The sequence below is a fragment of the Aspergillus foveolatus genome, assembly GCF_047715535.1.
Source record: "Aspergillus foveolatus strain CBS 279.81 unplaced genomic scaffold BDW70scaffold_5, whole genome shotgun sequence".
Lineage (NCBI taxonomy): Eukaryota > Fungi > Ascomycota > Eurotiomycetes > Eurotiales > Aspergillaceae > Aspergillus > Aspergillus foveolatus.
Genome location: NW_027396069.1, coordinates 367,978 through 380,264, shown reverse-complemented (window position 1 = coordinate 380,264; position 12,287 = coordinate 367,978). Strand labels below are relative to the sequence as shown.

General features: G+C 51.2%; 6 protein-coding genes across 6 annotated transcripts; 4 read left to right on the top strand and 2 right to left on the bottom strand.

The window, feature by feature from the left end:
* The first annotated feature begins 118 nt into the window (after window positions 1-118).
* BDW70DRAFT_94298 (putative F-box protein (Pof7)) lies at window positions 119-2,066 on the top strand. The gene is made up of 2 exons (XM_073745237.1): window positions 119-703; window positions 764-2,066. Exons 1-2 carry the CDS (start codon window positions 311-313, stop codon window positions 1,973-1,975), a joined length of 1,605 nt encoding a protein of 534 aa, XP_073599686.1. The 5' UTR covers window positions 119-310; the 3' UTR covers window positions 1,976-2,066.
* A 379-nt stretch (window positions 2,067-2,445) lies between these two features.
* On the top strand, window positions 2,446-4,988 carry BDW70DRAFT_147588 (putative ATP-dependent RNA helicase (Hrh1); the record flags this gene model as incomplete). Its single annotated transcript, XM_073738740.1, has 2 exons — window positions 2,446-4,572; window positions 4,641-4,988. 2 exons carry the CDS (start codon window positions 2,446-2,448, stop codon window positions 4,986-4,988), a joined length of 2,475 nt encoding a protein of 824 aa, XP_073599685.1.
* Window positions 4,989-5,540: 552 nt separating this feature from the next.
* BDW70DRAFT_170174 (uncharacterized protein) lies at window positions 5,541-7,979 on the top strand (the record flags this gene model as incomplete). The annotated part of the gene is made up of 1 exon (XM_073742864.1): window positions 5,541-7,979. The coding sequence occupies exon 1, from the start codon at window positions 6,177-6,179 to the stop codon at window positions 7,977-7,979; it is 1,803 nt and encodes a 600-aa protein (XP_073599684.1). The 5' UTR covers window positions 5,541-6,176.
* An 872-nt stretch (window positions 7,980-8,851) lies between these two features.
* BDW70DRAFT_156537 (uncharacterized protein) lies at window positions 8,852-9,119 on the top strand (the record flags this gene model as incomplete). Its single annotated transcript, XM_073740203.1, has 2 exons — window positions 8,852-8,857; window positions 8,970-9,119. 2 exons carry the CDS (start codon window positions 8,852-8,854, stop codon window positions 9,117-9,119), a joined length of 156 nt encoding a protein of 51 aa, XP_073599683.1.
* Window positions 9,120-9,647: 528 nt separating this feature from the next.
* BDW70DRAFT_156536 (60S ribosomal protein uL16) lies at window positions 9,648-10,620 on the bottom strand (the record flags this gene model as incomplete). The annotated part of the gene is made up of 3 exons (XM_073740202.1): window positions 9,648-10,092; window positions 10,180-10,355; window positions 10,576-10,620. The coding sequence occupies 3 exons, from the start codon at window positions 10,618-10,620 to the stop codon at window positions 9,648-9,650; spliced, it is 666 nt and encodes a 221-aa protein (XP_073599682.1).
* Window positions 10,621-10,958: 338 nt separating this feature from the next.
* On the bottom strand, window positions 10,959-11,698 carry BDW70DRAFT_129010 (60S ribosomal protein eL30). The gene is made up of 4 exons (XM_073735536.1): window positions 11,548-11,698; window positions 11,446-11,483; window positions 11,256-11,372; window positions 10,959-11,154 (listed from the first exon to the last, which is right to left on the bottom strand). The coding sequence occupies exons 1-4, from the start codon at window positions 11,618-11,620 to the stop codon at window positions 11,062-11,064; spliced, it is 321 nt and encodes a 106-aa protein (XP_073599681.1). The 5' UTR covers window positions 11,621-11,698; the 3' UTR covers window positions 10,959-11,061.
* Between the last annotated feature and the right edge of the window lie 589 nt (window positions 11,699-12,287).

Here is a 12,287-nt window from a genome sequence, read left to right as displayed (position 1 = left end):
GATGCCGCAAGAAAAGAATGTTCCGGCTCGGTCGGTGGCGGTCGCTTGCCGGAGATAAGCATCAACCTCGTCGAGTCATACCTCAATGCTTTGTCACTTCTCATACCTGCATTTTGATCGTCAAGTTGCAGTTGCTGATGGTATAATTACTTTCCTGGCCTCAACCTGATTACTACTGGTCTCTCTATCATTATTTTCCTCTTCGACCTTATTGCTGGTGCTGGTGCTCACCCACGCCCCACTGAAGTTCGCTTATCGAGCGGTGGACCTCTATCTAGACTGCTTGTTAGAGCCTTTATCGAGCAAATCAATGGAGGACAACGCGGAGCTTGAGTCTTTTCGTCGCCAGTGGCGTGAGGAAGTCTCACGAAAAACTCAGACTACTAATGCACCCGGTCCGTCACGGACGACTCCGAGCAGAGCTGCCATTGCTCAACCCCGACAATTTCCCCCTACCCGCCATGAAGCATCAGCGCGCAAAGATGACGAAGACGAGGAGGGACCGGCATCATATAGTCAGAACGAGATAGTGCAGGGACTTGATCGATTATCACTGGCAAAACCAGAGGAAGAAGACGTGTTCCACTCGCGCAAGCCCCGGGCAGAACCTCGGTCGGCTCTTGAGCATTTCGAAAGAGCAGTCGAGAGGGAGGCGGAAGGGAACCTGGGAGACAGTCTTCAGCACTACCGCAAGGCATATCGAGTGAGTAGAGATAGATCATACGTAACCCGCACTGTTGATTCGATTTGTTAATTTCTTCAGCTCGACGCTGCTGTCGACAAGAAATACAGGAACAAGCACTTCGCCAACGCATGGAAGAAATCGTCACAGACAGGTGCACCGAGTGAGCCCGCCAAAACAACAGCAGCAGAGCAACTGCCGATTGTACCAACGCCGGAGCTTATCAACTCCTTTGCCAGTGCGCCCATTCTACCCGCGGACCCAATAATCGAAGGCGACGCACCCCCTCCATGCCCCATCGCGAAAATTCCGTCTGAAGTCATAGTCGAGATTCTAAGTCATGTTGCCCTAGCGGATCCAGCAGCCTTTGCCCGGATGGCGCTGGTATGCAAACGCTTTGCCTATCATTTCGCACATGAACAACATATCTGGAAACGACTCTGTCAAGGAGCTAAATTCGGCTTTAAATCCATGCATTATTCGTTTGCATGCGACATCCATGGCAACCCTGAACACACTTTAGCGCCTCAGCCACGGTATACGCCATTTCCCACCCATGCTCCGGTTCAGCTACCGAGTCCGCTATCTTCGTGGAGTGAGGTTTTCCATTCTTTTCCGCGGATTCGCTTCACGGGAATATATATCAGCACAGTAAACTACACACGCGCTGGTGCGGCGTCAGCATATTCGAATATCTCCTGGAACAGTCCGATTCATATAGTAACATATTACCGCTACCTCCGCTTCTATCCCGACGGGACGGTCATTTACATACTTACGACAGTGGAGCCAGTTGAGCTAGTTCCCTATATCAACAAAGCGAATGTGGCGGTTGCGCGGGCACCATCCCGTAAGCAAACTCCTCGAAATGCCGGTGTGGGAAGTGGGACTCAAGAACCAGTCCCCCCTGTTGCCATGGACGTATTGAAGCGTGCTCAACGGGGTCGCTGGCGCCTTTCCAAGCCAGCATCCCCGACCGATCCTCCTGAGCAGGCCACAAATCCCTTCCCAAGTAAAGATGGTTTAGCCACTACGCCAGATCCCCGGGATCTTGTGGTGGAAACCGAAGGCGTGAAAGAAAAGTATGTATACGTCCTCCATTTAGCCCTCCGGTCAACTGCCGCACGGCCCACCAATTCTAGTCCCTCTCATCCAAATCCCTCGAGAAACACCAAGTTGGTTTGGAAGGGATACTGGAGCTACGACAAACTCACTGATGACTGGGCCGAATTCGGACTCAAAAATGACCGCGCATTTGTCTTCCGGCGGGTTAGAGGTTGGGGTATGGATTAAGCTGGCTACGATATTGATTCAACCATAATGCCTATATTTGACGATGAAGATATGATGCGTTAGATATAGAAAGAATATATAGTGGATATATATATAGACACTCGATCGTGTCCGAAAGTGGAAGGTATCTTAGAAAACTTAGAAATCTGCGATCAAAAAGAACAAACTTGAAGGAATAAAGTAACATATTTGATAACAGACCTGTGATATAATAACATAATCCAGCTGCCAAACAGTCACTGCAACTTAGAGAAAGGTTCTCAAGAGGTATTATTACTTGGTGCCGGGGCGGGATGCCAAGACCAGTTTATTGATAAGATAACCTTCCACCCAGATTTTTTCTGGGGATCAGAATCCGAAAACGCCAAAGTCAAAAAGATAACAGACAAGGAGACAACTGCTCGAGCGATAACTCACAGAATTATCTTGGAGATATAGCAGATTACAGCGCTGCTTTTTCTGGACTTGTCATGCCCGAACGGGTTCGCACCGTCTTCGTTGACGAAGACGCGGCACCTATCGTCGAACAAGGAAAGCCACTGAAACCGAACAAAAAGCCGATTCCAGAGGCTGGAGAGAGGGCAAGCGATAACAAGGAAAATGTCTCCAAAAAGAACAAGAAACGGAAGCGCGATCAGCTGGCGGACGAAACTCGCCTGCACCGAACGAAAAAGTCGAACACCTCCGAGTTGCAAGCGGCTGCTGTTGAACAAAATGAGAGGAGAAAAGAAGATGAGACAGTGAATAACTCTGAAGAAGCAACTATCGATAAACCGCTCTCGAAAGACCGACCCGAGAAGCAAAAGCACAAGCAGAAGAAGCATAGCCGACCATTTAAAGACGAAGAGAACGGAAGAACCGCCTCACTCAAGAAGAAAGCGCAAGCGCTTTATGAGATCCGCAAAAAACTGCCTATTTTCGCGCACGGCGACGAAATCCGACAACACCTCCGCAAGAACGATGTCATGCTTTTGATCGGTGAGACCGGTAGCGGAAAGAGTACGCAGATCCCACAGTTTCTTGTTGACGAGTCGTGGTGTCGGCCGACAAAGACTACAATCGTTCAGGAAGACGGGTCTAAAAAGGAAGTGGTTGTTGGTGGATGCATTGCTATCACGCAGCCTCGACGTGTTGCTGCGATCTCGCTCGCGCGGCGTGTGGCGGAGGAAATGGGGACACCGCTGGGGTCCTCGTCGCCGGCGAGTAAAGTTGGTTACTCGGTGCGGTTTGATACATCCGTCTCGCCGAGCACAAGGGTGAAGTTTTTGACGGAGGGGATGCTGCTGCAGGAGATGCTGCATGATCCGTGGTTGACGAAGTACAGCGCCATTGTTGTTGATGAGGTGCACGAGCGGGGAGTCAATGTTGACCTTGTCATGGGGTTCTTGAGGAATCTTGTTTCTGGAAAGAGGGAGGGAAGGGGAGGTGTGCCGCTTAAGGCTGTGGTTATGAGTGCTACGGCTGATATGGAGAGTCTACATGAATTTTTCGTGGAGGGATACAAAGCTCGAGAATCGAAGAAGGAAGAGAAGGCAGAGAAAGATGGTATCGCAGTGTGTCATATCAAGGGCCGTCAGTTTCCGGTCAAGACGATATATTCGCCGGAGCCCGTGCATGACTTTGTTGATGCTGCCCTGAAGGTCATTTTCCAGATTCACTATAAAGAACCGATCCCAGGCGACATTCTGGTCTTCCTGACGGGACAGGAAACGGTTGAAGCGTTGGAGAATCTGGTCAACGAGTACGCCACAGGAATGGACCCTTCATTACCGAAGATACAAGTGCTCCCACTTTTTGCGGCGCTTCCCCAAGCAGCTCAGCAGCGAGTCTTTGCCCCTGCGCCGCCACGCACCCGCAAGATCATTTTGGCTACGAATATTGCCGAGACTTCCGTGACTGTATCTGGCGTGCGCTATGTCGTGGATTGTGGAAAGGCAAAGATCAAGCAGTTCCGGACCCGGCTCGGGTTGGACTCGCTGCTTGTTAAGCCTATCTCGAAATCCGCTGCTATCCAGCGCAAGGGTCGTGCTGGAAGAGAAGCGCCTGGCCAGTGCTACCGACTATATACAGAAAAAGACTACCTGGCACTAGATGAGGTCAATACGCCGGAGATTCTACGGTGTGACCTCAGCCAAGCGATTCTCAACATGAAGGCTCGAGGGGTCGATAATGTCATTGAGTTCCCATTCCTGACACGGCCTCCACGGGAAGCTTTAGAGAAGGCGCTCCTCCAATTACTGAGTATCGAGGCCCTCGAGGAGACCGGCAAGATCAGTGAGATCGGGTCGCACATCGCCAAACTTCCGCTCACCCCAACATTAGGACGGGTGTTGCTTGCCGCGTCCGACTTTGGACCGGATTGTCTGACTGACGTTATTGATATTATCTCGTGTCTGAGTGTGGAGAACATATTTTTAAACACCACGTCGGAAGAGAAGAAAGAAGCGGCCGAGGCAGCTCGCCGCGATCTATACAGACGAGAAGGCGACCATCTTACGATGCTAGCGACAGTACGCGCCTATGCATCGGAGAACACCGACCGGAAGGCATGGGCTGAGCGGCATCTGGTCTCGCATCGGGCGATGCAATCCGTCATGGTAAGTTTGCTGCCCTACGCAAATAAATGGCCTTAAGCAAAGCTCACGGCTAATATTCGGATTCCCAGGACGTTCGCAAGCAACTGACGGCTCAATGCCGACAGGCCAAGCTGCTTCCGAGTCCCACCGAGTCACGGGGCTCAGACTCCTCGTCCATCCGGGAACCGTCTCCTGCGTTCATATTGAAGAGCTTCCTGCGTGGGTTTGCTACCAACACCGCTCGCCTTGTCCCCGACGGTAGCTACCGCACGGTAGTGGGGAACCAGACAGTGGCAATCCACCCATCTAGTGTCCTCTTTGGGAAGAAGGTCGAGGCGATCCTGTACAACGAATTTGTGTTTACCAACCGCAGCTACGCGCGAGGGGTGAGTGCGGTGCAGATGGATTGGGTGGGAGAGGCTCTGGCGGGAGAGTGATCTGACACCGACAGCCAGCCATGGATGATGGATGGATGGATGGATGGATGGATGGCATAATCATTATTTCGCATCGCCATTGCATTCGCATTTGCATTTGCATTTCGCATCATGATTAGCAAGCGAGACACGCCATAGACTATCTACAGAGTATAATGTATAGACTTATGAAATTCAACAAACTCAATCTTGAAATCGTTGGAATCGATACTTGGCAGTCTGATATCGAGATGACGTTCCGCGTCCGCATAGGTCGCTGTTTCAGACTCCCAGGCCGAATATCGGAGGAACTGCAGCAGAACTGCTCCAGAAAGGAGCAAGGAAAAGAAAGCCTCTTGCAAAACAATCCACTGTAGCGGAGTCAGCTCCGGGCCAGCCTTCCTGGCAGGAACTCGAGACTCGAGACTCGAAACTCGATGTTCCACGGTCGTGGGACTATAGTCGAGAGGGGACCCAGAAATCGCCCCTCTTGCGGTCTGTATGACATGTCTCCAGGCGGTGGGATGATCAGGATATTTGCAGGCAAGCGAAGTAGATGGGTATGATATCGAAGATAAGAAATCAGGATATTTTCTTCATTTCCTTTGCCTGAATTTGCCTGATACAGGGCAGTCTAGACGTGAATTAGCAAGTGCTAGTAGATTGTTGGCAATTTGTCGGGTGACTGGGCGTTGTCTTGCATCATCCGCAAACAATCATCACCACTCCACAACAGCCTTAACCACACCACGGCACCGCCTCTGTTGCTATTACTTATCTGTTCCTTTCATCTCATTAATACCTTGCACTGGCCTTGACTGCAGTATCATACCTTCTGTAACAACGCCACGTCTTAAGTCACATTTCCGCTCTCCATCTCGACTGGTTGGGGCGATCACCGGTTGGCTTATCGGGCAGTCTAGAGTCTGACCTCCTGCGGAGTGACAAGTCGCCCTCATTTATCTCACCCTCGCTTTGTCTTGGATTTCTGGCTTGCTTTTTCTGCTTTTTCTATATCTGGCAGCTTTCTTCTCATTCATCTTTCCCCTTTCCCGCGTCTCTTTCGTCTTCAACAATAGCATTATACGATAACTTTACGCTTTCACGCACGCTTTCACGCGGGGATCCACCCCGACCGATAACCTCATCTTATCTCTCTCTCGAGCGTCCAGACTTCGACCATCAGCTTAACGATACGGTGTTCAATCCATGGCTTTTCGTCTCCCACCGCAAGTTCCGCGTCGGCGTCCATCCTATACTGCTCCGCAGCCGTCTCCCCTTGATATCCCTCAATCTCTCCCCGAAGTTCGCGAGACCGAGACTACGGAATGGGTTCTCTTCTCGCCGTCCCAGCCCTCTATTACCGCCCGCACTCACACGACCTCTACTGAGCGCACTCCTCGGAGCCCCCGCACTGTGGGAGCGTCGCGCCTCAGCGACTTTGGCTCCCTCGATACCAATACAAGGTCGGGATGTGAGCAGGAGAGTGAGGCCGATGGCACGCTCGATGAGCCAATCGACGAAGACGGGACAGAGCTCGACAGTCTTGATGACGGGCTCCATGCATTCAGAGCGCCCTCGCCCGGCCCGGAGTCGGCTCCGCGCTGGGATAGTCTGCGATGGGATCAGGCTCCTGCTCAACTCCCCGCTCACGACGGGTTAGGAAGTTTTCTTGCGTCTAGCCAGACTGCGCAAAACCAGCTGTGGCAGCACGAGCAGTATAACCCCACACGACGGCCGGAGCTGGGGCATCGGCGCCGCTCAAGCGTGCAGCGTCATTTGGACGCCATTGCTGATCAAGAACATACCGATGCTGACCGAGAGCGGTGGCAGCGGATCGAGCAGTGGAGGATGGAGCAGAGTCGTGCTCTTCTACATGAGATTGAGAAAGCCACTAGACGGCGGCGCAACAGTCGTTTGAGCGGATCGAACGTCGAAGCTGTCACGCAAGCTAGCCCTTCAGATCGCTCAGCCAGCGTTCGAGCGGTGCCTGAGGGGGATCACACACCTTCTGCCGAACCCGAAGTTGAGGAGGATGAATCGTTCTGGCATCGCATCACGCGCAAGGTCATACGTGACCTGATTGGAATAGACGATTCCTTACTCTCAGTCATATTTGGAGAGGTCTTACCTGAGTCAGAGGACCAGGAGGGCCCTGCGGAGACGGCTGTGGAACAGCAAATAGACGAAATACTGAACCAGGAATCAGAGACAGCGACAGGGGGTGATCGGTGGGAGGCTAAGTTGCTTCAACGTATAGCCCGGGAGCTAGGGATCCTCGTCAACCAGCTTTGCGAACACCCAGGAGCATTCACAACTTACCTCAACATGGCCAACGACATCCCTAACCAGTATGCTGGAATTCCTCTTGGCAGTTTACCAGAGGAGGACAACCACCCGTCTACGTCTCCAAAACCCGCCGCGGAATCTACAAGTAACTTCGATTCCATTTCATCACCACAGTTCATGCCTACTTTTCAAGATCCCACTCGCGAGCACGCAGCACAGTGGGGCATCGAGGACGACGATTATCCAAACAGCTCAGCTGAACCATTATCTGAGTCCGCTCGCTACCAGCAAGAGAAAGAATACTGGGAACGCGAGCTCGACGTCATGATGGTCTTCCGCTACCTCCGCAACCGCTTTGGTCGCCGGTCAAGCAATCCCGACGTCCACAGCACCCGTCGGCTCCCGCAAGACGCGTCCCGCCGCGCTGCCATCATCCGTCAGCATCACCCGCTTGTTGCGCGAGCCCATTCGAGGTCACAGGCGCAAATGCGTCGGCAATCACAGTATTCGAGTCTGACTGGCGTTTCGTCGCCTGTGCTTCGCCAACACCTCCGCCGTCCTAGCTCTAGCTGCGCTAGCCAGAGCGCAAAGATGTCTGCCATCTCCAGCCGTCGGACCTTGACCGGTTCGAGCCGCAATTATTGGGACATTGGCGGGAGTGTGGATAGTGGGAGTGCCATTGCACCTGCTCCACCTGGTATTGGGGCTTGGGGGGATGTGTAGGTGCATGTGCCGTTCATATATTGATACCTTTGGGTGCTGGTCACCCATTAATCATTTTTCCTGTATATGGGTCTATAGGGCTTGGAAACTCACTTCTTTCTGTCATATATTCATCCTCTTATTTTCCCGAGCCTACATATATGTTTATTTTTGTACATCCACGTACATCAATCTGCTTGCTCATGATTTCCCAGACTTTACCCTTTTGTGATGGACATTTCGATTTGGACAGTGGCGTCAGATTTATTTCAACTACACGGCAGCTTCCTACCATGATGATAACAGCATGAGAGGTGCATGTAAAGGCGCGGTTGGCTCACAGAGATATATCCCTTAGATAACCACCCATTACCTGTGTGTTTGAACCAGATAATTATTGCTTATACGAAATATATTCTTACCATAATCATGCATTGTTAGACCATGATAGTGCCATGGCCATGTTTTCATCGGTAGGATGCGCCTTAGACGAATCTAGCAATTTTAACAATCTTAGGCATACTAAGACATTCAGACAGCCTTGTGCCTCAAACCCAGTCTCGTATTGGCTGTCAATAGGTGGTAGGTATCTTTCAGCCTTGTTCTCATGGCCAAGCTGAAGTAGCCTTGTCTTGGCTCGTGCCTCGGACGTTCATATATTATCTCCCATGTCTATACCAAACTTTCTCAGCCTTGTCAACGTCTAGTATAAATACGTCCTCAACAGCAAGGCAACACCTCAAGTATCCATCAAACCTTTAGCTCGAAGTCTCTAAACCTAGACTCGAATAACTGTCCACCAACCCGTCTACACACCCTCAGCGTTATTTACTCTTGGCACCGAGCAAGACATCCCATTTAGATATCTATCATTTAAATCGATAAGACCATCTATGGCCGTATGTCCCCGTGCCTCCATCCCAAACAAACATTCCTACCAACCCACCTACTCATACTCCTTTCCGTCTCAGCTGTCATAACTAACCACACACCATATCTGCTCTGTCCCAGTCCCAGTTCCCATCTGGCACCCGCGTCCGCTACCAAAACGCACACTACATTGTCATTGGTGCCGCGGAGCGCGGCCGCATCCTCATCCAGAACGAGGATAACGCGGAGGATATCCTGCGTGTTGAGCAGGATAGCTTGGTTAAAGTCTAATTTACCTTTCATACTACCAGTTGTGGGCGCATGGGGCATAGGATAAATCTGGCCTTGGACTAGGCTATAGGATGATGGCGCATATTGTGATTCGACTCGTCTTGGATTGAGACTTGCTTACCCAGATGGATTGAATGATGAAGGGGGACTACTTGAGACTGATTGTGTTGATGGGATATGGATACGGATATTTATACTTTGTGCAGTTGGACAACTTGGTTCTAAGTGGTACTTTTGAGTATGGGGTAAATGTTTCGTCATCGTAGACAGACTTGGACGCTCCGATTGTTTCATGCACAGGACTACTTTCATACATTTCCACAATCTAATCTAGTGAGACAAAAATCGTTCGTAGCTGGAGGCGTGAATGGAGAATGAAGAAATCCACACTCATATCTAGGCGATTTTGTGCAAATTTACATTCCACTACTATCCTTGGATTCGATATGACGGCCAGGTGAACATGAACAATTATTTATTCAGCAAGATCCCTTTCCTTTTCAGTCCTAACGCTAACGTAACAAACATTTAAGCCTCAGTAGAGTAGGCGTCAGGGAAGCGGCGCATGTTCTCCTCGATCTGACCGTGACCACGGAGGAACTGGACGTAGGCACCGTCCTGCTTGAGCTTGCCCTCCTGGCGAAGCTGGACGTAGTCCTCGCGGCGGACGGGAGTGAAACCCCAGTTCTTGGAGACAATGATCTTTTGGCGACCAGGGAACTTGTACATGGAGCGGCGGAGAGCCTCGATGGCGGTGGCACGGTGGGAGTCACGGGTGCGGACGGACAGGATGATCTGGCCGATGTTGACACGGGCGACCTTACCCTGGGGCTTTCCGAAAGCACCACGCATACCGGTCTGGAGACGATCGGCACCAGCGCACGACAACATCTTGTTGATACGGATGACGTGGAAGGGGTGGACGCGGACACGGAGGTGGAAACCTTCCTTACCGGCGATCTTCACGAGGTACCTGTAGTCCTATCGTTAATATTGTTTCTTTCCTTGATTTCCTGTTCCCTTCGTCGCGAAGATCGGGTTCGGTGGCTGTCAGACATACTTGTTGGCACAGATACGAGCGGCTTCCAGAGCCTCGGAGGAAAGCTGTTCATATTCGTTGGAGACGAGGTGAACGCAGAGGGGGAAGTCGTCGACGTTAGCCTTCTTACGTCCCAGATCGAAGATACGGATCTTGGGGTCGGGAACACCACGGTTGAACCGGGACTTGGGGTAGGGCTATATCGAGATCTTATTAGTATCCATCGCTACATATCGCATCTCTTTCTTTCTTTCTTTCTTTTTTTTTTTTTTCAAGACAGCAGATCCCTGGCGACTCGGTTTTTTCTGGCGGTCTCTCGAGCTCTCTTGCCTCGCTCACCCATCTCATCCCGGCCCACAAGCGAGACCGCCCGCCAAATCCACACAAAAAACCTCAAATCTCGAATATCGCACGCACCTTGTTCTTGCAGTAGCGGTAGCAGCGGGCGGGACGGCGAGCCATTTTGACTGCTGTTTATGCAACCTGGGTGATGGGTTTGTCGAAAGGGTGGTGTCGAAGAGCAAAAAGAGAAGGGATTCTTTTGGCTGGGGGCACTTTGGCTTGATTTCCAATCAACTCCCGCTAACGAGTGGCAAAGCCCTAGGTAAGCCCTAGCCTCTACAATCTCCGCCAATCACCGCCCGCAACGGATATGACGCATCCAGCGGATTTGTAAGGCTACAAAGGCCGTCGGAGAGTTTCAGGATATAATGCAGCATGCGTCAATGACTACTCCCAAATTTTGGCAGTATTTACTTAAGCTGCTGAACTGTCTTTACTGGTGCCTAAAAGTGGATAGATGCCGGGGCTTTGAATTTTTATATTGTCATATCTAAAATCTCATGAAATCTGGCAGATCCGCCAACATTCATCATTCAGACATAACGATCCCAACCCTCACGCTTACTGGCTGGAGAGGATGTCGGAGTCACCAGCATCCAGAATGGTCATGGTGGAGCAGCGGTAGAGACGACCGCAGGCAGTACCAAGCTCGATCTATTTCCACGGTTAGAGATGAATATCCCGTTAAGAGACGAATATTCCCATCCGCGCTTGACCGCACACCAACGGCACATCTCAGACGAGGCGATACTTACGTTGTTACCAGAGAAGTGGTGAACGGGAGTTTTGGCAAGCATGGCGTAGTACTCGAGCTCAGACTTGCGGAGGGGAGGAGTGTTGGCGGCGATGATAACCAGCTTGGCCTTGCCGGACTTTTGTTGCAGTCAGTATCTCGCAATTCTTCCTCTACTCCGTTTGTTCGCCGGTTCGTTCGCAGGTACTCACACGCAGGGTCTTGATGGTGGTCTTGTAGCCAAGGGTGACTATAAAATCGAGCATAGTTAGCAATCCAATTTCAGGGCGAAAATAGGCCATTGAAGCACGCACCCTTTCCACTCTTCATCACAAGCGCCAGGCGCGAGGAGATGGTGTCACCAGCCTTCTTGCTCTTGGGGGCCATCGTTACGCTGTTGTGGATGTTTTTTTTGGGGTGAATCGAAAAACGTGCGCTCCGGCCGTGTCTTTGATTGGGATGAGGTGCAAAAAGACGGTAAGGTGATTTTTTGTGGGTTTGGCGAGGACCGGATCGCCCGTTTCTCCGTTTCCGCGGTGCTTAGTCATTTTGATACAGGACGCTAACCAGATTTCGATCAAGCTCTCCTGATACAAGCTGATGTAAGTATTTTACGCTGATGGCTGGAATGATGATGCACCTGTGCATAGTGGCGCAGTGTGGTAATTGGGGGCAGGAAATGATGAGCTGTTGTGTCCGACATGGTCTTACTGAACTATTGGCCGTCCAAAGGACAGCGCAAGGATGATGGAGGATGGTGCTGGGCTATCTTTATCGTTCGTCGCTCAGGCAAAAGGGGCCGTTCTATGTACGGTTTGGCCAGACGGTCTCGTATCAACAACGCATGCAGATCAAACGCGATCAAACGCCCTTCACACGAGGCTAATGAGGGGTAAGAGCTGCCTTCTGGCTGAAATAGAGTAAGCAGTCTTCGAAATCTGAATCTGAACTGTGTCAGGTAGCCATTTTGGTGGTAATTATGATGATTGTTGGTAGTTGGCGAGGTTACCGATATGAGCGCCATCGGCGTTTCCATACGGGCCCTAGGCAGATT

Excerpts from the sequence above, each read along its gene's own strand:
- BDW70DRAFT_129010 (XM_073735536.1), bottom strand. The coding sequence starts at position 11,620 with ATGGCCCCCAAGAGCAAGAAGGCTGGTGACACCATCTCCTCGCGCCTG. Across the intron at positions 11,373-11,445 it reads CCACCATCAAGACCCTGCGT|TCCGGCAAGGCCAAGCTGGT; the intron begins GTGAGTACCTGC and ends CTGCAACAAAAG. Across the intron at positions 11,155-11,255 it reads ACCACTTCTCTGGTAACAAC|ATCGAGCTTGGTACTGCCTG; the intron begins GTAAGTATCGCC and ends CCGTGGAAATAG.
- BDW70DRAFT_94298 (XM_073745237.1), top strand. The coding sequence starts at position 311 with ATGGAGGACAACGCGGAGCTTGAGTCTTTTCGTCGCCAGTGGCGTGAG. Across the intron at positions 704-763 it reads ACTACCGCAAGGCATATCGA|CTCGACGCTGCTGTCGACAA; the intron begins GTGAGTAGAGAT and ends TAATTTCTTCAG.